General features: G+C 45.0%; 1 protein-coding gene and 1 long non-coding RNA gene across 6 annotated transcripts in view; one reads left to right on the forward strand and one right to left on the reverse strand.

Moving 5' to 3' along the window:
- LOC132446476 (uncharacterized) overlaps nucleotides 1-25,891 on the forward strand; it is a 365,756-nt gene that overhangs the window by 68,661 nt on the left and 271,204 nt on the right. The window lies entirely within an intron of this gene.
- The window catches only part of LOC132447049 (supervillin-like), a 57,618-nt gene that overhangs the window by 30,338 nt on the left and 1,389 nt on the right, over nucleotides 1-25,891 (reverse strand). For 3 of the 5 annotated variants that reach the window (XM_060037690.1, XM_060037692.1, XM_060037688.1), the window contains exons 2-4: nucleotides 9,768-10,339; nucleotides 5,704-5,738; nucleotides 2,007-2,068 (exon numbers count right to left, since the gene is read on the reverse strand). In XM_060037690.1, coding sequence (XP_059893673.1) covers nucleotides 2,007-2,068; nucleotides 5,704-5,738; nucleotides 9,768-10,156 — 486 coding nt within the window. In that variant the 5' untranslated portion in view covers nucleotides 10,157-10,339. Of the gene's footprint in view, nucleotides 1-2,006; nucleotides 2,069-5,703; nucleotides 5,739-9,767; nucleotides 10,340-14,904; nucleotides 15,232-15,460; nucleotides 15,656-25,891 lie in introns of those variants that run through there. The other 2 variants (XM_060037689.1, XM_060037691.1) reach the window with 2 other exon arrangements.

The raw sequence follows: 25,891 nt of genomic DNA on the forward strand, positions 1-25,891 counted from the left end.
TCATAGTAACAGAAACAAAATGGCATCGATTACTATGTTGACGCTAATATAAAACATAAGCATGTTTAAAACAAAAACGTTTTCAGGTTCACCGGCCCTCTAACATATGGTGGTGGGGGACTGAAGGAAAAGCAAAAGCCAACAAGCAAGAAATAGATAACTGAATAAAGACAGCAGGGGGGTGAGAGAGAGAGAGCGCAGAGTGTGATGAGGTGTAAATCCCGCTGGTGGAGTGCTGGGTACCAGGGGGTTTGAAGTGGGAGGAGGGGGGCGGGGGTTGCTACCCTCAGAGTTCACTATGGTCAGGTCTTGGCGGCGTGCCAGCAGCTCTGAGCAGGCCCAGTTAGCACTTCTACAAACGGCAGTGTACATCTGGCAAAACCCAACCGTCGCCACGGAAACCACAGCAGGCATGGGAACGTCACCCATAGTCCCAGATGAGTGCGTGTCCGGGCCTCCTACTAATAGTCCTGATTACGCAGGCACGCACACACAGTGTGTGTGTGTGTGTGTGTGTGTGTGTGTGTGTGTGTGTGTGTGTGTGTGTGTGTGTGTGTGTGTGTGTGTGTGTGTGTGTGTGTGTGTGTGTGTGTGTGTGTGTGTGTGTGTGTGTGTGTGCGCGTGTGTGCGTGTGCGCGTGTGCGTGTGCGCGTCTCTCACACACACACACACACACACACACACACTACAGGTGTTTTGTTTGCATCATCATCTTTGATATGGGCCTAACAGACATGTTGCTGTTTGTCCAAATTATTACAGATTATAATGTGTGCTTTGAGTTTTTGTAAACCTCCACATCTGCTCGAGTGGGGTTTGCGTTTAGAAAGACCTGATTTTTTTCCATGTCCTCCCTTTCGCGTGGGAAAATCCCAGATCAGTCCATTCTCAGCCGGGAGACTTTGGCCGGTGGGTCTGACCAGGTGCGCCCTGGCTTTGCGGCTCGGTCGAACGTCTCTGGGAGTCCTGATAATGGAATAATCTGCAGCTGAGAGATGAACCCAGATGAAGGGAAGGAAATTGAAGAGGAGGGAGGACGAGACTTTGTCTCCCGCCAGGTCTCCTCCGTGCGAGTTGTGAGTTCAATCCACGCAGTGTTTAGTAGTCACACCTGGAGCTTTTATGTAACCTCGTATTTTTACCTCATCATATTTTATGTCATGGATAATGCCAGACGAGGTGTCCATTATCAGGAATTAATGGACAACACGGTGTCCATTAATTCCTGATAATGGACACCTCGAAGGGCATTATCCCGCTTATACCACGGTCACTTGCCAAAGAATATAAATTAAGACCAATCATTTATATTTTCATGCGGTTTACAATCCAATTATAAAAGTTTTATACAAGCCATACCTAGTTTCCCTGGTAACGCCTGAGGGTTTGACTAATACCTGGAACAATCATTACCCTCCCGTAAGGTTCTTATGCAATGGAAACGTTGTTCACTCCTCCAGTAAATAGGACGGACCTTAGCTACGACTTGGAAACGGGAGGTATTCTAGTCCGCTCAGCTATGAGCTAGAGAGCTAACGTTATGCATTGTACATATTACTAATTCGGAATCCGTCCCAGCCTTTATACCACAGATACTCTAGGGTCTATGGCATATAAGTATTCCCCCAGACCGTGGTATAAGCCTACTTATTCACCATGTCCCGTGGTCATTCTGGAGATGCATGCATGACTTATGGTGACTACGGTCACATGTCATCAAAGCACCGGTAGGGGTCAGGGCATCTTGCTCAGGGACGCCTTCAGCTCTTGGAGTCAAACCCTCTACCTAACCACGACACTATCCAGCCCTTATGCATGCATATTGTTTCATTCCAGCATGAACATTTTTTGAAAAATACCAAGAGTAAGTAGTAAAGACCATAAACAATGTGTTGAGTTATAGTTGTTCAAAACACAAAAAAAGTGCATGTGTGCATCCACGCCTGTGTCTTGCACAAAGTAAACAAGAATGCAAAGTGTCCCATGGAGGAAGACGTAAACCGAACCTTATCAGTTGACTTTTTGGACGCGACGCTCATCTTGGCCGGATCAGCAGGCTTCTTTTCAACTAGAGAACAGAGACACACAAAGAGAGACAGACTCTTTTGATTATTACAAGCTCACACGGTCAGCACTGTACAGAGGTACAGTGACAGAGGTTGGACAAAATAATATGGACGTGTGTTTTACACTACCCTATATATATATATATATATATATTCCAATGGAGGAGCAAGGCTAGCTATTGGTAGCCTAGCCCTATATATTCGATACAATTATATCAAGTTTATTTTACCCTAAAGAAGCAATTGGCTAGTTTGCTTCCATGCAGAGGAATGCTGGGAAATGTAGTCTCTCCCGCTCCCTCTCTTTCTCTTTCCCTCCCTCTTTCCCTCCCTCCCAATCGGTATAATCCAGCAAATAAAATACTATACAATTATTGCCATAGCGGGACGAAGTATTACGAAGATATTCCTCTCCCGAAGTCTCAAAATATGGTTTTCCTTCCCAAATGTTGCTCTGGGTAACTATGTGGCGTGTGTCACCAAGTCACAAACATATAATCATCACAGTCAATTTCACAGTGGGCTCCGTCTTCTGGAACATTCCCTCTGTGAAGTGTTAGGACAGGAGAGCAAACTGATGAGGTCATCGTGGTCGATGACATCGTTTAACACGGGGGGGGGGGGGGGGGGGGGGGGGCGGGCATACCCTCAACCACTATATGCAGGAGAAGACACCGGAGGCGTACACACACACACACACTGTGAGTGTGAGTTTGAGTGTACAGACAAATAGTGGCGCTCTGAATGGGAGTATAGTATACACCAGCTGTTCTGATGACAGACACGCCGTCATTCATGATAGAGGTGACTGTTTCACACAGAGGTTACAAGTACAAAGACGCCACAGACAAAGTGTTGCAGTAGAAAGACTACATCACCATATTACATACATTACACATGCATATGACATATATATATAGGATATGGATCATTTTTTCTATTGATCAATCGATGGTCTATAAAAATGTCCAAAGTGTTGTGGCAGTTCCCGGACAAATTGCAGCCTTTTTTTAAACACAGGATGGTTACTTAGCAAAGAAGCCCGTATCGTGTTTCCTTCCCTAGAGTTTCTCCACAGCACTGAGCTGATGTAGAAACTCAAGCAGCTCAGAGTTCTCTGGGAGAGACCCAGAGGCTGTAGGGGTTGGATGGAAACACATGGTTGGCATCATCACTTCTCCCTCTACGGCCTTTTTGTGCCCAGTTGAGACAATATATCATATTTAATACCCAACGCTTTCAAAAAGTCATCGGCTTTTTCATATTTTTTTGCTTCAAAACTGATTCGAACGGGAAAGCAACGTGAAATCCCCACGGCAACAGAGACGAAAAACAACCCGAAAAAAATTAAAATCTGGGTGCCTTTCCATTTTCCCCTGCTCTATTTTCCTCGTACGCTGTAAATCTACTTTTATTGTTCCAGCGTGACGCCTCACGATAAAAATTCAACAATGTGGGCCATCTGAGAGGTAAAGAAAAGCCCCATTTTCTAAAGAGGGAAGACATCATTTTCCAGCCTCAACGACGTGGGGGCCCATTGTGAGCGTTGGCGAGGTTTAGTTTGCGATGATGATGTAACGTGACACATGGCCCGGCATCGAGGCGGAGAGGGCCTCGGAGCGTACGCCACTCGGGCTTGAGTTGAGTCCAAGTCACTTCCTCCGTCTCTCCACGCTCTGAGCTGGAGGACGGATTTAAGAGGCGAGGAAGAAGAGAAAAAGTGAAACCTCAAATTCTAAAATTGAATCACTCTGCGCTGTCTGCCAAGCGATCGTGTCACTCGTCTGACAGAGCAGGAGTTCCTGGTTGGGATCCCATCCCCGGCCCTACATAGGCCTACACATGAGTCAGCGGGCTAATGTGATTAAACCTCCAATGGTGAGGCGCTGGAACAAACTAGGGTCAAAAGACATACACAATCAATTGACTAAAAGTAATTCAACATGAGTGAAAATGAAGTGCATATACATGGCTAACTCCTTTTTTAATGTTGTGCTCTTTCCCCCCCCCCCCCCCCATCTTCCTACGAAAGTATCCTGCAAACTAATGATCAAAATGTAGAAAAACATCAGTTTTACACTTTGGCTGTAAATGCGGTCCTCCAGTGAGCTATAGAATGTGTCTACCGTGTTTATACACCTCAGTGGGTTGAAGCCGTAATAAATCTAGGACTGGCTCACAGGGGAGGCTTGTAAATCTCAGATCATCTGGGATTGGTCACCTTCAACTGCTTCTATCATCAGAACTAAACGGGCAGAGCATACACTACCTCTGAAACCACCAGGGCAATACAAATGCATGGATAACATTTCCAGACACACTTAAAGCACAAGGGAACCCAAACTAGTTTTTGTGTCTTAAATGTGGCAAAATGTATCTTATGATCTTCAACATAGTAATCTATGCCATGGTATCACTGTTACTGGAATATCACATCATAAGACGTCATTCAGAGAAAAGACCAGTGAAATCTTATGTATTTGCTTTGTATTGGTCTGTATGAGGGTTACGTTCTTCGGACCCTTATAGTATAACTCCACTGTGTGTGTTTGATTCCGAGAGAAGGTTAGGCTTCACAGAAACTTATAGTTTAACACTACGGTGTGTAGGGATGGTGAAGCCATCTGAGCAGCGGCTTATTCTGATGTCCGAGTCCGAGTGGGGTTTAACTGTTCGGAGCACAGCATCTCACCGCATACAATATTGCTCATTATTCACTTTCTTAGTGTTTGAATTCCTCCTGAAACAGGGGGTTCACTCACACTTTAATAAACATACTTGTCTATTTTATGGTAAACTTCCTACTTATATTTGATATTAAACCATACTAATATACTACATAGCTATTTTTATGTATAACTGCTATTATTATAATTGTGCCATCATAATATATCTTCATTAAGCGTTTTTTTGTTGTAATTGAGGCAACCAGAAGAGTGGGTCTTATTATTCTTTAACACTAGAGATGTTCAACAAATCCCCACGATCTGCACATCGAAAACTGGATTGACATCTATAATGTCGTAATCGATAAACAGCATAACACACCAGAAGATTGCAGAAAGGATGCCTACAGGTACACAAATAGACTGGCATGAATACTGACTCGTACAAAACGCAAACCTAGGCAATAAAGACAGAGACGCCTAGGAAAAGTGCATTCAGTGAACCAGGTAAAAAAATCTGTTCATATCTGTTTCATAGATGAATTCCCAAATAGACAGAGTCCAAACACTGCGTACTACCCGGTTCCAGGAATGGACCAAATCAGCCAGGCTATAAACACCCACGCACACAAAACAAACAAACAGTCAGTCGAGTTTCTCTGAGGGAAAATTACCACATACACACATCAACACCACTCAGCACATGGAGAGGGGAAGCAAGTTCAGTTGGAATCACAATCATAATGAAGCACATTCACTAGGAATCACATTCATATTGGTGAACAATCATTTTGAACGACTTACATTGAATCACAGCTATTGCTACCTGACAACCGACAAGCCCGGGTAATGACAGGGTCTTAGCAACAGGGCCAGAAAGAAGGACTTCACAGCTCTGTACAAATTGGTTACACAACAAGGGATTGAACTAAATCAAATTATAACCCCTTCTAAAAAAGTGTCGCGCTCACCTTTTGGTTCCTCTGATTCGACCGCATTTAGAAGTCTGGAATGAGAGAAAAAGAAAGAGAAAGATATAATCGTACTCCCACGGAACAAGAGGGATGACTATACAGTTGGCTGATAGGCAGATACAGAATCATAAAAACATAAAATCACATTCCCATTTATGCTTGTGTCATACGTCATACAACATTTATATACAGAGTCACAGAGACAGACAGATAAGATCACAAAATGCCCCGCTATCAAATCCCTCGCCAGTCTGGCTGGCCCGTGTCTTTTGGGAAACAGCCTACATCTTCCTTTCTCCGTGTAAACAAGCAAGCTGCCATGTCTAGCCGCACACCCACTCAGAGATGGATATCCCGAAACATCCATTCACATCTATTCTAGTCACAATGGTCCTTTTGTTACCAGCAGCGACCCAAGTTGGCAGCGGCAGCCACTTACAATGCTGCCTCCAGGCCGACGATGACCACGGCTTCGTTCATCTCCCTGGAACACAGGCGTTAAATATGGATGGACGGCCAGCTGCCGGAGGAGGAGAGGCAGCCATGATGTAATGAAGAGGGCATGGAGGAGGTACAATGCAGGGCCAGGATGGACCGAGGGGGGTCAGGTCAAAGGTCACGGAAGGGGGAAACTGATTGGTCTGAGGGCGCCACATGCTCTCGAACCACACGGTGGAGCTTATGTGGTCTGATATCTAGGTCTCTGTGTGTCATTAAGCCTCCCCAGCCTCATCTTCACCTCGAAAGAAATTCCAGGGTTGAACATGATGAATGCCATACATCGATAAGTGTCCCATCTTATTTTAGCAGGAAACACATTTACCAATTTCTTTTGGTTAAGGACACTCTGTGGTTACCATCCTATCCAGGTCAAATGGACTGCATTTAAAACTGCGCTTTTCTACCCAGTGGCCAGTCAAAGCGGTTTTCAATATTGCCAAACATTCACCCATTCATGCGCTCATTAACACAGACGACGGTGTCAACCATGCAAGGCGACAGCCAGCTCGTCAGAAGCAGTTAGGGTTATGTGTCTGGCTCAGAGACAACACAACGCTCAGCTAGGAGGAGCCGGGGATCGAACTAGCAACCTACCGGTTACCAGCCAACCCGCTCTACCTCCTGAACCAAATGCCTTCCTACATATTTAAACTACTAACCAAATAATATGGTTAGGACTGGCCGGTCAATATTATCCATATAGTTTCTGAATGCTATTTTATGTCGCCATGAAATAAACCTACCGGTCTAATAGTGAAACCAAGCCTCATAGTCACATAATATTTATAGATGTGAAATTCCAGATTTCCGTGATATAAATATTTCAATATGGCCCAGCCCTGAATAAAGTTTCACTACCACTAAAGAGTGAGTTCTTGAGTCCTCCATGGAGGTCTGTCTACAGGGCATCCCCCACGGCACGTGAAGCGCCCAGGGTCTGAAAACATGCGCGAGCCGGACAGCCACCCCCCCTCGGAGACGGTCCCAGGCAACCGGAGGGTCCCTAGCAACCGGAGGCTCCGGCGCCGCTTGGTCGACCCCAAACCCGCCATGACTGGCGCCTAACGTAGAGGGGCTATGCACACGGCATTCTTGCTGCTAAAGCTAACCACGGGGGTGTCACACACACACACACACACACACACATACACACACACACACACACACAGACACACCCCCCCCCCCCCCCAACTGAATGTAAAGATAGCACAAGGTGGAAGTCAGAACAGCGAAACAAGAACAAGGAGCCTCAACACTTTAAACACACAGAAAAGCCCCCCCGTTATCTTCACACTGTCATAAGGGTTGGGGGATTTCTTGCATTTCATTACACTTTTGGCCCATCATGGATTTTAACCTTGGAGAGCAACACGCAGCAGAACTATGCAGGGAAGAGGTCCAGAATGAGGAGTATCACAAACAAAACAAACCACCAGCACTAACATCATTAATACCAATACCGGACAGAGTCTGGCAGTAAACCTTTGTTTGGAATCTGTGACTCATTCGCCGGGACAACAAACTCCAATTCTATGCGATGACTTTTATGAATCCCTTAACTCGTCCCACATGTCCTCTGCGGGGCTCGGGGCCGACTGAAGGTGGGCATCACAGCTCTGGATGGATCTCATTCAAATGTCCCCCAACCCACCCAGTCGCTAGATTGATTCACCCTCCAAGTCCATCCACCCACTCATCCTTCCAGACGTGCATTCATATAATCCACCCATCTATCCATTCATCTAACCATCCTTTTATCCATCAAACCATGCATCCATACTTCTACTTTGCAAAGCTTTACGATTGACAAATGCTCTTAATATGCTCTTAATGTCCCTGTGTTTAGCGGTTTGGTTGGATAAGTTATTTCAATCTGGACTAATAAAAGATAAAAGAAAAGGGAAACAACCAAATGGACTCATCCATAACCATTCATGAAAGAAGACTCGCAATGTCCTGACCCAAGCAGAGCATTAAGCTCTGGATGGATGGGGGGGGGGGGAGCAGGAAGACTCTCCATGCCAGATAAGCCAGCCGACATGACTTGTCATTATAATCCGGAGCAGGAAGACACGCACGCAGGACGCCTGCTTATGAGAGCTATGAGAGTCACGGCTGGTTTGCCTGTTCGTCACCCATATTAATTATCATGGCGACACAACAATAGATTTTGAAGAATGTCTTTTTGTTTTTTCAAAGATTTAACCATCTACATGTGTGTCTAATTGTGCATCTGTGTGCAGGAAGAGTCATGTTGAAGAATATAATATTTGTTACGTTTTATTCAGTATAAATGAACGTACTAATTCAGTTAAATGAAATAAATGCTTTATTTGGAAAACGTTTATTTTGGTATGCTTTGTTTGCAGCTTTGAGCCTTCATATGTAAACCCTGGTTTTGTTTAACTCCATGTTACTTTTAACCATAAACATCAACCTTTCACCACACATGCTCATTCAATCTGTGGTCGGCCTGGGGCAACTCATTGTGTGGTCCACTCATTGTTCTTTAATCAAAGGCCTGTCCTTACAGAGACTGACTCATGCTTTAACACGCATGTCCTCATTTGCTCTGACAAGATGGGTAGCATGAAGCAAATACAATAACATGTCATAACAGCCCGCCTCCGATACCTGATAGAGTGTGTGTGTGTGTGTGTGTGTGTGTGTGTGTGTGTGTGTGTGTGTGTGTGTGTGTGTGTTCACTGTGCATGTAGCTGGTGTCAATATAGCCATTAAACAACAAAGTGGGGAAATTGTGCAATTATGCTGCAAGCGAATTTATACGCACAAACACAAGTTGCCAAGCTTTCATTAGCAAACAAATTGAGGATGTTACGCAATGCCTTCAGGTAACAGCTTTTGTAATTTGGCTCCGTTTGCTCTCTCCACACACAGGCACACACACACACACACCATTTGTTATGGTTATTAGAATAAAATAAGATCAACATTACTACATCACATTGTGGTTCATTGAGCGCAGGGCAGGAACATTTTGCAGCAAGGATGGGTTGAGGCACATTCAACATTACCATCAATCCCTTCTGCTCCTTTAATCTCATGTTCTCAACTCTGTCCTCCCGCGCTAGGGGTTGTCATCCTGACTAGACATGACAGGCTCTTTTTAGCCCCAACCCCCCCCCCCCCCCCTCTCTCTCTCTCTCTCAAAACATGAACTCTAAAAAACAGTAAAAGGACATTTTTAGATGCAAAGATGCAAATTGATGGTTTGGGCTTCCACAAGTGTGCAGAGTCCAGGGTGTTCAAGCTGACCAACCTGGAGGACCTGCTTCCCAACAGAAAATAATCAGTCCTCCTCTCCTCCAAAGACCATTATGGAAACGTTAGACCTGGGTCTGATGCCTCTAAATATGGCCTCATTAGACACCTCCTACTCATTTATACCGAGCAATATATGTCCCTTATGTCCAACTCCAGGTTTTGGAAGAAGTATGTTGTCTTTGGTGACCACTACATTCCTGTTGGGGAGGGGCATAGACCAAAATGAAGATGGGTATACATATATCTTTCATGCATGCAAGTAGAAATGTACCCACCTGCTATGAGATGAAATCCTGATGCTCTTGGTCGTCTCCGATTGACAGCTTAAATGCCCTTCAGGTTTCCCCTCAGTGCTGCCCCCTGTGTCCTCGGAGGACCCACTGCTTCCCTGATCCACCGGCTCCGTCGCTTTCCCCCGGTGGGCGCTCCTGCTGTAGCTCTGCTCCGATTCGCTGATCTCCAGCTTCTCCGCGTCCTTGCCCGTCGAGAAGGGCATCTCTGACGGCTCGGGTGCCTTCCGTTCCCGGCGGGGGTATTTGGGCGTGCAGTCCTCCATGTTGCCATAGCGCTCCGCCAGCGCCTTCCTCCGCTCCGCTTTGTAGCGGGCGATCCGGTCGGCTTTGGTCTCGAGGGTGGAGCTCTGCAGGGTATCCACACCCTCCATCTTTGAAAAAAAAAAAATGGACCCTCGAGAGGTCAGAGGTAAACTATCCCCTTTGCCGAATCAAATGCAGAAGGACAACAAAGCGGACTTTCTTGCTGCTTGCTTTGACCGGTCGTCTTCAGTGTTACTCCCCGGCGGCCCGAGAGTCGACAGCAGCCTCACTCAGTCGGCGTCATCCCCGTGCTATGGGGAACAGGGAAAAGAAGACAAACGGGATTAGTTATAACGTGATGTACTTTCAGAGGCTATAACCAAACATTCCAACAATGGCAGATTCAACCCTGCTCTCTCTGGAGGCTGGAGCTCAGGGGAGGTCGATCACAGCAGACGAGATGGAACCTGTATCGCTGGGGAGTTGGATCTATGCCCGGGCCTTTAGAAAAATAACACAGATGTGGCTCACAAACCTCCCCCTCCACCCACCCCACCCCCTCCACCCACCTACCCCCACCCACGACTGAGCCTGATGTCAGCCAACAAACTAGGAGGCGCTGAGCTTTCCCTGGAGCTGGCAGGCTGACCGCCGCAGTGAGACGGGTCTGTAACACTCAATCACAGTCTCCTGCTCCGTCCACTCACTGGGGAAGGAGCCCAGCGGCCTGGAGGGAGAAGCTGCAGCAGCCTTCACTCACCAAACTCTTAAGCCCATTCTCTTTGTTATTTTACAATTACAATTACAATTAGGGCATTTAGCAGACGCTTTTATCCAAAGCGACTTACATCAGTTAATACACACATTGACATACCGACGGCAGAGTCAACCATGCAAGGCGACAGCCAGCTCGTCAGGAGTTGTTAGGGTTAAGTGTCTTGCTCAGAGACCCCTCAACGCTAGGAGGAGCTGGGGATCGAACTAGCAACCTTCGAAATGGGCCCAAGGGCCCATTTTGTGTGTATTCACAATTTTATTTTTTGACTGAAAAGATTCCTTTCCACATAGAGCTTCGCCCTCGAGGAAAAACCTAAAATAATAATGCTCTTTTTGTTTGTTTTTAAGATGGAAAATAAACGGAATGCAATAAACATATGGTACATATGTGTTGCGATTCATGGGCTGCAATTGCGAACCCATAAAAAATGTGACCACATTTGAGAGTGGCTATAAAGCATATGCATGCATGGTTTGACTCTCTCACTCCGTGCAATGTAAAGTGCATGCATTGGCTTTCCCTGAAATCGATCTCCAAACTCACAGCGGGTGGGACCCCCGAACTAATGGATTGGGGGGGGGGGGGGGGGCATGAAGGTGTACAGGGGCTGTGTGTTCATACAAGCGTCAGGGGGTGAGGGAGGGGGGGCGGGGTACATACTGGGTACGGTGGGCCCTTGGAGATTGCTTCCGTGAAGCGTATTAAAAATATATAATAATAATAATACAGCAGATTTACGATCTCAACATTCAACTGCTCCCAGATGTTAGGGGTGGAGGGGGTGACAGTGGGGGGGGTGTAGTGTGGAGACCGCCAATGGGAGGGAGTGAAGGAGGCAGAGAGGAGATGAAAGCAGATTGGAGGGAAGGGAGAGAAGGCAAAGCAGTGGATGAGCTCACTCCACCAAAACATGCTTTTCTGGCACCGTGACGTCGTAACCGCCCGCTGGGCCATAAAACACCAGCCCAGAATCTCGGAGTCCCTATAAAAATATGGCTTTGAAATGATAGACAGGAATCCAGTGTATGGTGTGTGTTTATGTGTTTAGCTTGACCTTACCCTGCAGCTTTTATCTCGACACAACAGAGGCAACCCGATGTTCAGTATTGCATATAAGGCAACACAACTCTAGATCAAGTTAACAATTTGGTCAGGGACCTATGGATTCAGGCTTTTAGTCACTGAACGCAAATTCATAAAGAAAGACCAAGTTTGGTGTCGAAAGAAACTTGAATCATTCTGTCAATTTCACTGTCTACTTCAGTTGAAAGGGTGACGGACAAAAACACAAATGCTCTACCTTATTCATTGGGGAACACAAGAATTACTCGTAGAATACAGACAACTGTGCACGAACATCAAGCCCAACCTTTAATAGGAGAGACTCGCTGGGCTGATGAACCCTTGATTAAGCAACCGTCCAAGACGTCAATCACAAACGATATGCGGCGCAACCACACTAGGGGGACCTTTCCATAAAGGCCCCAAAGCCCATAAAAAAAAAAGAACAAACATTGTTAGTTCCAACACCGACCCCAAAGCAAGTCTCACAAAGTTTGCCTCATGAAGTCCGAATAGTGCAAAGGATTCCTGGAGATCCAATATGGCACATGGCCTCGTGTAGAAGATGACCTTTAAAATGAGTTTCTTAATACGCTTTGTGTTGAGTGACAGAGAGTTGTAAAGCCACACTAAAAAAGGCATTTTGCTTTGGGGGAATTCAGCTACTTCTCTTTCTACTCCTAAACAGGAGGGAACGAGTGAAAACATGTTGGGCCAAAAGGACTCCATGATGCTCGCTGCTAACCTCTCGGCAACGAGTGGCCAGGGAACACCTACCAATTTCCAGTCAGAGCAGAGCACCATATGTGGAATTGGGATTTTAGTTTTGTCTTTTCATAATGTTTCTATGACTCATCTCCTCTCCGTGACCTTTGAGGGCAGCCCGGTGTTCGAGAGGAAACTAATCGGCTCTCAGAACAACATAGATCTCCAAAGAGGGTTCGCTGACGGAGGAACTATACTCACAGACAAAACACGATGGTTCAACAGCTCTCTGCATTATGTGGTGGGGGTCTGATGTTACACCACACCACACCACAGGAATACCAGGGCTTGTGGCATTTTTCAAGTGACATTACTCCGTCATTCAGAGAAGCTCCAAAAATCCATTGTTTTTTCCTTTTTGTGCAGAATCAAATGTCTTTGTATGTTCTGGCACGTCCTGGCACTTAAAAATAGTACTTACATGAAGTTGTGTAGCATCTTATCCTAGCTAGCTTCGTTGTGTACGGGGAATGGGTCAACCTAACTATTGTTAGTGCTTAGCACTTATTCTATGAACATCCTTACTGTACAGACAGCGATATATACATTTTCCTTCTTCTGACAAATGTACTTCTGTAAGACGCTTGGGATAAAAGCGTCTGCTAAATGCCCTAAACGTAAATGTAACGTCATTCAATAATAGATTTGAAAAGAAAAACAAACAGTAAAATGCCTTGCTGTTGCTCCGGGACATTTAACCAGCTCTCTCACATTAGGAACAGAAACCATCAAGGACAAATAAACAAAACGGGTACTTGTTTCCGACTTCTCTTGACCTTGGACTGCCCTTAGAGAGCCATCATCTGCCTCGAAAGGAAGCCCTGTTTCAACAACGGCCAAGTGTGGCACTTCCTGTGTCCGTCCCCCGCCCGCCATATCCTCTTACACAGACCTAATCACGTGATTGTTGTCAAATGAATCAGGATCGCTCGTAATTTAGCAATAGGGTGCGGCGTGCGTGTAGCTTTCTCAGGAAGGGGTCGGAGTTCCTGGATGGTGCTGGGAAGTGTGTGCAGGGTTTCTGCTGGGGGTTCAAAGACCGCGTTTCCTCTGACCGAATAGCCAGCTGTGGAACTCCCTTGCGCTCAGGTTTTCTTCTACTCTGATTTCTTTCCAAACAAAGACCACCTGATTTTGTTATGATCTCTTTCTCCTTCTCTCGAGGGGAAAAAAATCTCAACAAAGAAGATTGCAACATGTCTTGTGTTACCAAACACTGGAAATCTGTGTACTACAAAATGCGTCACTTATGTCCTTGATTATTCTCCTTTGTGTGGCTGATTTCACACGTGGCTCAACAAAGCAGTGGAGGGGCGGGGCTGATGCTTGAGCACATCCTCTGATTCACACAGACCTTTTTGGATCCATTTGTTTCATCGTACAAGTGGATTTTCCCAGAGCACATCAACATTACTGCGACTCATTTTAATGGGCTTTTAAGGATGCAGTATATATAACTGCACTATAGGTCACAAGTCCACTCCGACGGAAACGAGAGCACTTATTGAAATTACATTGAGGATGGTAGAAATAATAATCAATAAATAAAAGGGATAAAGCCGGCATTGTTCTTCAAGTCACTCTGAGCTCTGCTCCAAGCGGGACCCAGCTCAGACAGGAAGTTGCCCCGCGGGACAAAATGCTGATTTGCAGTCTGTTGGTCGGGATGTTTCTGCAGAACTTGCTCACACATGAGTGTAGAGCAGGAATGCTGGGTTATACTGCCCTAAGTCAAGAGACACTGGATAGAGCTCAGGAAGGTTAGGAGGGTGGGGTGCCAGTCACAGAAACATTTTTGCTGGTGTGATTTTAAAAAGCAAGGCAGCAGAGAGGAGAGGCTGAACAAAAACAAATAGCCAGAGGCTATTGATCGGTGAAACACATTTCCTTTCAATAAATCAGCCCAGAGACGCCCTTAATTCACTGCCTTGATTGCAGGGGCCGATGCACTAATGCCACAAAGAATGACCTAGCCCCAAGAATTGTTAACAATTGTGGTGTGAATAGTCCCTCCTAGACAACAGGTCAATAACAATGTCAGGAAAAGGGGTCAAGAAATTCATAACTCCACTTTCAAGAGAATATACCAATTTTTAAACATCAATTATTTCCTTCCAGAGGTTTGTTTATGTATTTATATGAGCATATATGCTGCATGTGTATCAATAGAAAAATATTTTGATAAAGCGGATAAAAAACTATTGTGTGTCCTTAAATGTACATACAGTGCTTCATCTCACACGATCAGGAAAAGCAATTAAAGAGGGTAACCAGTCAGGTCTTTGACGACAGGTTGGGGTAGTAAAAACCAAAGCTGGGAGATCCAAATAAAGCTGGTGCAGTATGAGTTTGAATAGCCACGCTTGTGCCCACAGAGAGGAGACTGGGGCCAAATCCTGACACACAGACCTCTTCTCAGAGGGAGGTGGAAACTTTACTGACCTGTAAATACGAGCAGACGCTGCACTAAGGGCACAAAACCTATAACTACAGTATAGTCAAACGCCACATGGCCAGGCTCTCCAACCTCCCGTTTGAATACCCTTCTTGTTATTGAAAGGATTTCAGAATCAGAACAGACAGCGGGTCACCCTTATTTTAAGGTTTTCTTATCGGAAAATATATACATTTAGTTCCATCTCTTTGGACACAACCGATTCATGTCAACTGGAGCTATCTGGTCTCTCTTGCAAAAGAGTTTCACAACCTCAGTGAGGTTCACCTGAATAAATATTGGATAAATAAACAAACACCATGTTGTCAAGACAAATGAGGCAGTTGCTGTGCCTCACCCAACATCACAATCAAGCAAAAACACCAAACTCACCTTTACATCGCAACTAAAAAGAACGGCGATTCCTCTTCAGTCGTTAAACTCTGTCAACTACTCTACCTTGTTCTTTCAGATGCTTGGAATACCGGCCACCTTTGTGCCAGGTCATGTGCCCCTTGGAACGGCAGGCAATAGGCTCGACTTCAGCCCGGGTCATCAGCCCATTTAATCCAATAAACCCTGGCTCGACTTCTTCATGAGCCAAACTCAACAGCATATCCATCGCTTTGGAAAAACTCCACGTTACAGATGGTGTGTTATCAACCAACTGGGTCAGTTTAACCGCAGAGTCATTGAGCGATGGTTTCTATCAAAAGCCCCTTAGGTGTTCAGATACATGTCATTAAGGAGGTAGGGACTAGGGGCATCTTGCCCAACGACGCCTACATCATTCAAACAATGGCAATAGAATCAAGTACCTCTGGGCGTCAAACAGCCCGACCACAACACTATCCTTGACCCCATGCTGGTTTCAGAGCTCGTTCAGTGAGTTACTGTCTGGCTGAGGCTGTGAGGGCTCTGCCTGGAAGCATGGCCAGAATGAAGAGTTGGTTTTTTTGAGCATTTCAAGACTCTCCCCTCCGCTGAGGAGGATTGTAGATTAAAGCTATAACAATTTGGAGTAACCGTCCAGAGTAAAAGTATCCAACGCCCACCCCTCCCTCCAGGCCCTCATTAAGCCCAACACCATCCACCTTGAAGGTGAGGTAATAGTTGAGGGTGAGAGGTGCCTCAGCTCTTTATAACACAGGGTGCGGTGTTCCATCGATTCATTTGATAAAGGGCATTTTTACCGTTAGTACAAGAAAACAAGCATCACATGACATCTCACCACACACAATGAGAGAGTACTTCAAGGACTGGTACTAATAGAGCAAATATCACGAATACCCAGTACGAGTTACACCAGAGGGGAGACTAGATAGAGCGAACAAGCAGTGACACGATAGAGAGTGGGAGAAGGGGCCTGTGTGTGAGTGTGTGGCCGAAGGTCTCTGGGGGGGCCAAGTGGGGCCCCAACCTAATGAGGCAGGGTCAGTCGCGGAGGAGGGGGCCAAGACATGAGCTTCGGTCTAACACACACACACACACACACTTTACCAGAAGTCCATCTATGAGAAGTCCCCCCCCCCCCCCCGAGGCTGACATGAATGTTCCTGAGATATGAATCTGACTTGAGGCATTAAACTAACTATTCTTGGTTTGTTTGGTTTTAGCTCTGTTGTTGACTTCAGAAGGCACTTTGTTGAAGTGTGTCATCTCTAATGATCTCTTCTGCTCTCCCTACCAAGTGTACAGTTACTCTCGCTGCAATGCACACTCAAGTTGTTTGGACAAACATGCTGCACTCTAGTTTTGTACAGCAATACCAATTGTAATCTTTGATTGCTCTTAGCATCACTTGAAAGGATTTGAAACAATTTATATTATATTTGAGTGGGTAGACTGTGAGTGCACAAGATGTGACAGAGATGGAACCATTTATTGTCGCTACTGGAAAGTGTGTTGCTTCGAAAATATAAAAATGTCTGCCCGGGACTATCCGTTTGCACCATTCAGATGGAGTCATTAAATGTGACGTAGGGGGAAAAACGAACACACACGCACACTCACACACACACACAGGAGTAAAAACGTAGTCCATCAAGTATAATGATATGGACAGAAACAATTTTTTCCCACTGTGTTGGCTTCACAAACACAAAACCACAAACCCCGTTTGGCTCTCTGACTGCTACACGAATCACAGCTGCCGGAGATTGAGAGACCGAGAGGAAGGGAGTGGTTTTATGTGTTTATCCAGCGACAAATCACAAGCATAATGTACCTACAGAGAGTTTTCTGCACACACAAACACACACACACTTTGATTCCCAATGGTTAGCTGTAGTAGTCTAACCACATGCAGGCACGAGACGTTGGAGCCTCCACAACCAGCTTTAGCCAAATCACTTGGTGCTGCTTAAACTATAGCTAGCTCAGCTATGGCTAACATAAACACACTGGGGTCAAAGTGAAACTCATGTGTTCAGCAGCACCATATGCGCCGTCTGTTTGAAGACACTTTTCAATCAATACCAGACGACGGAGAGAATGTACGATAACAAGCTAGCTCAGTCACCAAGAATGGGGTGAAAAGACCCATAACAAAAAAAGCTGATGTCTTGTTTTCTCAACCATTTACTTTATTTTCATACATTTACCTGCAGCCTTGAGACTTATTTGACTACATCCTAATTCCTGTGTTTACAGTTTAGAATCCAGTTTGTTTCTCTTAAAGTCTCAACCTACCAAAAGGAATCATGACAGAAAAAAACTTTGGGTTAAACATAATCAACAGTATGATGGCTCTGTTTACGATTTAGTACAATCATGGTTTCCGTATGATTAGCGGAAAACTGTTCAGAAAATTGGATGGTTTCAACCTAAAAAGAAACAGTATTATTTATGCGTCTGCTTTTTGCTCGTGCTTTAAAGAAAAAGGTATTATAATTGTTAGAATCAGATTATGATTTTGTATCTAACAAATTGCAGTACTGTTTGATTTGTGTGAATCATTGTTATAGTCTGGATTTGAACTACCGAGGAAGCATAGACTCCTATAGAAAATACCCCAATCGAACTTCTTGGCAACGACTTATCAGCAAGGTCTTAAGAGAAGACCTGGTTCAGGTCCATACCCCTGGGACTTAATTACCTTAAGGCCTGTTGTAGAGGGAGAGAGTCAAAGAGAGAGACCAAGAGACAGCAAGACAGAGACACTATTTAAGGAACACGATGAGAGTCATCAAAAGTGTGAGAAAGAAGTCACAACGTCTTTGCCTACTTCCTGTCTTTCGTTTAATTCTTTCCTCACACTGTGATAATAGACACCAAGACAGGGAGATGCAGAGACCGTGTGCATGAGAGAGAGACAGACAGTTAGCTACAGAGACACGCACTGAAATACAGCGAGGGAGACAGAGAAGGCATTCAGTATGGAACAGGACGTAGGGATTATAGAGGTCTGCAAAGGATAGATGCGTCAAAAAAACTGCAGAGCGAGATAAGAGACAAATGAGTGAGGAGACAAACCTCTGACTCATCGGTTCCCCCCCCACCCCCCTCTCCACGCCCCCTCCATCCTCACTCTCCATGGTCCCCTTCTACTTAACAGTCTTGTGGGGCAGACACCATCTGGGCGATTGGGATTGGGCCTTTGGGGGCATCAGGTCATTAGAGCAGGGAGGGGGAGGGGGAGGGGGGAATGGGGAGATTCAGTATTAACGGCAGAGTCAAACATTTACGACCCAGACAGACAAGCCTTAAGCCCCGTCTGACTGTTTCATTTGGTAACTGGGAAAGGCAGCGGGAGTGGAATTGGACAGGAGATAGAGATAATGCTAAACATGGGGATCAGGCAGCTGTGGAGTTTGGGGTGAAAGGTTCTGTGTTTGGGCCCAAACGTCTGCAGAGTACCTTCAGGCCTCCTAGAGCGAGATGCCCTGCCTGGTCCTTAAAGACACCCATCTTAAAAAGATTAGCTGGCAGTCGCTTTGAAGAGAACTGAACACAATAGTTCTACTCTCTAATCAATTTGTTCTGCGAGATAAAGTAAGAAAACCTGGAACAAATGTGATGGAGAGGGTTTAGTACCGTTTAGATACTGCCTAGGTCCCATGTGCCTCCCAGGACTTTTTTTTAAAAAGTGCTTAAAAAATTTACTTTTGGTAAGCCTTCTCACATTTTGGGGCAGGATACTGCCACAAATAAAAAAGGTGTTCACCTCCACCACCTCACCTGGAAGACATTAAGATCTACACACATTTAAAAATCTCTTCTGCAAGTGTAACCACATGTTGTGTGGTGTTTCCAACGTGAACCTGTACGTGTTCCAAACCCGCCGTGGGTCTGGAGGCGAGGAGGACTACTTCACCGTATTGAGTGTCAGCGCTGGACCCTAGCCACGCTAACGGCTAGCACTATTTGTAAATATGTCTTAGCGGAGATTAACCCGCGGTTGACTCCGAGAGCTTCCCCCGGGGGGGTTGCTGTCGGACCTGCTGTTCCATCGCACACACCCCCCCACCCCCTCCCCCCTTCTTAATGTCAATATTTGTACTGTAAACGCCACTAGCGAGCAAGCGTTCAACATCAGGGCCTGCTTAAGGCAGAGGAGAGAGAGTGAGTGATGACAGACTATTTGCTTTAGGACACTTCTTTACAGCAAAGTGTTGGATTGAATTTGAAGCATTGATAATGGACAGACACCGGCAGCGATTAACCAAGCGTATGAGACAACGGGTGTACATGATTCTTCGAGGGAAACTTTCAAATCGTAGTTAGTAACAATAAAGGAAACAAAGGAGAGGGGGAACATCATTGTGGAGAGTTTAGGATTGACCATGGCCGAAGCAAGCAATGGTGGGAGAGACCAAGTTAATCTGCAGTACACTATGGGGTAGAGTGGAATCTACACATCAAAAGACGTCAGGAGATTGGCATGGCCTCAGTATCATACTTCGTGGCTACAGTGGCAATGCAAATTCAAACTCTTTAACCCATTTTAATTAGAGAGAGGAAGGGAAACATCTCTAGGTGCAAGGTGAATAAAAATGCCTAGTTATTATATAACAAGTTTTACATAATTTCTAACATTTTATGCTACCATTTCGATTAATATGTCCACGAAAACGAGGGGGAGATAATTGGAAGGAATGCAGAAAAGAGAGGGAGGAATAATTTATGGAACGACTATCAATATTTACTCATTTGGGAAACTCTTAATCTGAAGCAACTTCTGGCGCATACAGAGACAGGTCCTTTAAAGGAGCAGGTGGGAGTTCTGGCATCTTGCTGTTGTATGGAGGTAGGAAGCAAACATCAGGATCAATCCAGAGAAACCCAACATATGTGTTGGTTAGAAGTTTCAACTGTAGTTCCAGCATGGTCATTTAATGAATTGATAAATTCATTAAAAAGGGACTGTACGAATCAGAAATTCTTTCTCATTCCTTGTCCTGCTCTTCTGACAGCCTTGGCCGGTATTGAACTGTAGCCTGCTGGAGCTTGTGCATTGAGAGCTTCCTGGCATGATACAATTACAATAATTAACAACTGTTTTATAATCATGAATAAACGCAAGCTATCAACTGAAAGTGGGAGCAGTGCGAGTTGATCAGTTTTTCAGTTAAATTACAACCTGTTCTTATATTGTACATTTAAAGTCACTGATGTATACGTAGGTCGTTTCAACTACCCCACAGCAGGGACAATGCTTTTATACCGGCCAGTCCCCAGTACCTCACCACCTTAGAAATAACTAGTGACAGATTGGATACACAAATGGATTTATTACAGCCAAAATGGATGCACCATGAGACAAGTGTACTTTTCCTGACTGTATAAGCTCATCTTCTACTCATGCCTCGTTCCAATTCCCCATGGCCTACTTCTGAACACTACAGACCGCCAGCGGCCACCACAGCAGCATGCTAGCTGTCAGACCCTCAATAAGAGAGGAATGAGGAGGTTTGACGGGGGGTACTTGTGAGGACGGTCCAGAAGCTTGTGGCGTGTCATCGCCTTCAGCCCGAGGTGCCCCGCCTTGGTACAGGCTGGAGTGTACAGAGAAGCACATATAAAGAACAGCTGTGCTGTTTGCCTTCAGCCGTCCATGGAACAAGGGCTGGAGAATTATCCTGGAGGGGACTTTGAATCTTGTGGCTTTTTGCCCTTAATTATCTTCTTAAGTCAGGGTCAGGGTGGTGGTATTAATGAAGACATCCTGGATGCCCTTCTGCCTCTGTTATATTCAGTTTGTATCCTTCTATGGACACATACTGAGACCAGTAGGGATTGTGTAATACAAGGGCAGTACCACGAAAAACACCAAAACAAGTAGATGCAGGCACACACACTCTGTACACCCCTATCAGTTGCGGCACGAGTTGAGATAGCAAAGTGGGAGAAGAAAATGGTGTTCAAAGGGATAATGGCCTTATAAGGCCCTACTTAACAAGCACAGTTTTGTTTTTCAAGGTTTTGTTGTAGAAGGAAAGTCTTAGCTCAATTTGCTTGCGTGCTCAAAGTGCATAAATGGAAGTGAAGTCAAGTCAAGCATTCTATAAAGGCCTGCAGCCTTTATTTAAACTCTTGTTTTGTACGGAATTCTTTACCTTGTAGGCACAAAATAAGTGTTTTCGGTTACCTATAGGAAGGAACGTTTTAAGAGGAATGTTAAACATCCCTGCATTATCTCCAGATGGCCTCTGACAGGACTTAACCACGGAGCAGTCCGAGGCAATATGTAAAGTCAGCCTTATCCACAGTGGACCTCTTTAATCCACAGTAGACCTCCACAGCCACAACCTCTCCCCCAGTGTTGAGCAACAAGATAACAGCCAAGGCAACCCTACCTTGCCCGGCCCTTCAGCTGACATTAGCTGTTCCGCTAAGGGAGATAACGCTAACGTGCAACACCTGGATGACCCGCACAGCCACAATGGAGGCCCTGTCGTTTTGTTTGAGGTCGCAACAGGGGCCGCGGAGAGCATTAGGTAAAGCAAAACGTAAGTATGTGTTTAGGTAAAGGACACACTGGAAAAGAAGCAAGGTTTATGATTGGGTTGGAGCCTCCCTCTTCCACTGCTGACCTTGTGTATGTTATCCAAAACAGAAACCTGATTCCTGAACAATTGGTATTTGCGTGGGCATTTCTGTGTGAATTCAGGTTCCAAGGGCAAAAGCACATTACCGTCCCTTGATTTGATAAGAATGATGAATGTCTGGAAGTCTTTGAAAAAGTTGTCTACCTTATTCTATGCATGTATAAACAAAGCCATGATTTCAACAAAGAAAACTAGAGCATTTGGTTGTGGTTTTTGCAGTGGTGTTAGTAGACTGATTCTAATTATGGACTGCTTATTATTGTTGTAGATTCTTAAGGGTTGTTAGTATACTGCAATCTAGTATGGTTTCCGGTACTGGGTTTAAATATATTTATTTGTATATTGCCCTGCATCAGGTACGGTCAGTTAGACCATTGCTATATTTAAAACTGTATTCTGTTCTGGCTTAGGGTGTGTAAGCTAAAGTTACTGGCACATAATGTTGTGTTAAATGAATCTTCAAACCATTGTCGGTTAATTATTTATCCTTAACACAGTTCAGCATCCAATTTGGGAAGTTCCATAACTTTAGTAGATCGGCCATCTTCCTTTTTGAGGAGATAAACCAGTACTTTTGTTGTTGACTTATCAGTTGAAATTAGTGTATATCGCTAGGCCACCATGATCGGAGTCATTGAACGACTCATTAACTGGGTGTGTGGTAAGCCTTCTGGATCACTTAATGACCGGGGATGGAGATCATTTATCATGTGTGCAGCAAATTGAGCAACCAACGCTTATCTTTAAAGTCCCACTTTGTTTGAAGCGGCAGGTTAAGGCTCATCATATGAAGACAAAGGAGTCTTTCTTAGGCGACCAAGTAGGAGGAATATTTACCTTCACTAGGCGCAGTCTCTCTATTCAGTGTCGACGGGTCAAACACTCTGTTTGCTCTTTTTCCTCATTTAATATGGGTCAACTTTACATTCCTGTACACTATTTTTCGCGTAGGTACTCTAGACCACAAACCTGCTCACTACAGCCATCTCACCGACGCCCCTCCCTCCACACACAAACACTGTGTCACAGGTGGCCTGTGGAACGGACAGCCAGCTACCTGCAAGGCTGAGTTCATATCTCTGGTGGTGCCTCCTTGCAGTCCCTGGACTTACTTTCTTCCACTGAGACTAAGATCAAACCAGACAACAGCGGCACCCCCTCCACCCTCTGCTCAGCCCACTCCTCCACCCACACACACACACCTAGGCCTTCCGGCAGGGAAATGTACAACTGTCTCTTTGTGCACTGCCTAACTCACTACCTCCTTCGAAATCCCCGATGTGTTTGTAATTTACTTGGTGAAATTAAAACTTGCCTCCTAGTCCTAATCTATTCTCTACTCCTTCCTGCCTCCTATCTGCAGCGTTCAATTCCTTTGATTAATCTAAAATGTAATCTTCATTTTCCAATCCTCTTTTTTCATCTTCTTCACCGTGCTCAATCCAACACAATCCCCTCCTCCCTAGAACAGTGATTTGTAAAAAAAGGCGAAATACGATTAATGGTGTGTCTACCCCCCCGCAGTCACCATCTGACTACTATCCCTGGTCAGTCCCACCGCCCATTAATGTGTCAGTAACACCGCTTACACTGCTAAATGTTTTTTTCAAAACTTCTTGAAGGAGCAAGCAGGAGCCCTCTCAAGGAAACCCGCACTCAACCAAACTGATGTCAAGAATTACCGACCAGTCTCTCTTCTACCATTCAACTCCCAAAACACTTGTGCCGTCTCTAACCAACTCTTTGCATTGCTCCATGAGAACAATCCTCTGGACCATCGCCAGTCTGGTTTCAAGGCAGGCCACTCCACTGAGATGGCCCTCCTTGCCGTCAGAGAGATACTTCACACCGCTACAACAGCCTCCCTCTCCTCCGCTGTCATTCGGCTGGGACATTCAGTAGCCTTTGACACAGTGACCCACCAGATCCTCCAGTCTCCACCCTCCAAGAACTGGGTGTCTCAGGCTCTGCACTCGCCCTGGTCACATCCCATCTCACGGGTCGCACTTTGGCCCAATCAAAATCCCCCCCTTGCCCCCATCACTCAGCCTACCCCTCCGTTTGGTGCGTTCATGCATAGGGGTAGGGCAGCCTCCTGATTCTGGTTTTGATACGGGTAAGTGTTAAAAGTGTTAGGTGACCTTGGGTGTCTTGAAAGGCGCCTCTAAATGAAATGTATCATTATTATTTATTATTAAAAATAGCCCTCCCAATTGAGATTTTTTCGACGCACACTCACAAGTTTTATTGAAAGAATCGCACTGAATGCCTTGCAAATAAATCGGCGAGATGCTGCATAAGCAACAAAAGAGAGCCACACATTCGTAAATAAAGTATGAGTATGAAAATTATACGTTTTGAATGATTCATGAGCATTTGTGCTTTCATGTCTCCATCAAATACATGGCAAATGTCGTTGATAATACAACTATTGCCATAGGGATGCAATTTGATGATTTGCTTGTGTCTACTGATAAAGGATGTTTATTGCCCATGCAGCAGAAAAAAAACTACCACAGCTGCAGACGGCATTTTGAGATCAAAATTATTCTTGCTCCTTTTGGTTTATATTTTATACTGCAAGCCGCTAAGGACCAAAGCATCTGCTAAATAAAATGTACTATGATGATTAGCTGATTGCATTAGGCATGTTGCTTTGCCAGATTATCTGCTGGAGCTGTCAGTGCATCTCCGGACAACTCCATGCAATGGAGAATAGGTTGATTTAACTAGTGTGTTTTTAGCACACTAATGTATCGCAATAGGATGTAGAACATAGAGCCTACAATGGTTATAAACTCGTCTGATGCACGTGAAGTGTAAGGATTTGTTTTTATCCACCATGCGACGAGGACATTGGCACAAAAGAGAAACAAGACAAAACAAGATACTGGCAGGAACGATGAGTTGAGACAGTAAAAATGCAGGAATGAGTAGATTGCAGATTGAGTGAGAGAAGCCAGAATATTAGGTTTGGGGATTATAATAAACCACTGATTGCAAAGGGGTTGTTGATTTGATAGGATCTCGGTTTGAAAATGATAAAGAATTGGCACACAGCATGACAAAGAAAGGATGTAAAACAATAGGCAGGTCTGGCTCAACAGGTTGAACATGGCGTGATTCCCAGCTACATCCAAGCAGGCTAAAATGGGCCTCGAGGAATTGTTGGGCAGAGTTTGGATAAAATCTGGGGAGGGTGGGGGGTGTGTGTGTGTGTGTGTGTGTGTGAAGCATAAACGTACAGCCAAATAAAAAATGTTGGTGAGGAAAAAGACAGACAGTGACACGTGCAGAGACGAACTGTATCAACAGAGCGATCTACATTCCTGTGCTAACTCTAAGGTGGCTCCGGCTGCTGTCAGAGCCATGCAAGAGGAGGGGCGACAGGTTTGGCTTCTAGTCTGAATACCAACGCCTTCAAAATAAAACCCAAAATAAAGTAGTTATTTTTTTGGGATTCACAATGACTAAACCCCTCGGTATTAAAAGTGATGTGAAGGCCTAGAGTAAATCTTGAATAAAAGTCTTCAATTGAGATCAGAATTGAACCCAGACTTTGTGTTTGTATTGTGGCTTTATCAAAACAAAGCAGAACTGAAGAAAAATGATTCATGACGCCATGAAGGCCCCTTGAAAATAAACTATGATAAAAAAATATGAAACTAAAACAAATCCCCTCAGGACATTCAAAACAAAGAGCAACTACAGCTTGCGAAAACCTCTTTAGCCACCAGAATAATTTGCATGTATTTGTATTGCTCCCATGCTAACA

This window comes from Gadus macrocephalus, chromosome 18 (genome assembly GCF_031168955.1).
Source record: "Gadus macrocephalus chromosome 18, ASM3116895v1".
Taxonomy (NCBI): Eukaryota; Metazoa; Chordata; class Actinopteri; order Gadiformes; family Gadidae; genus Gadus; species Gadus macrocephalus.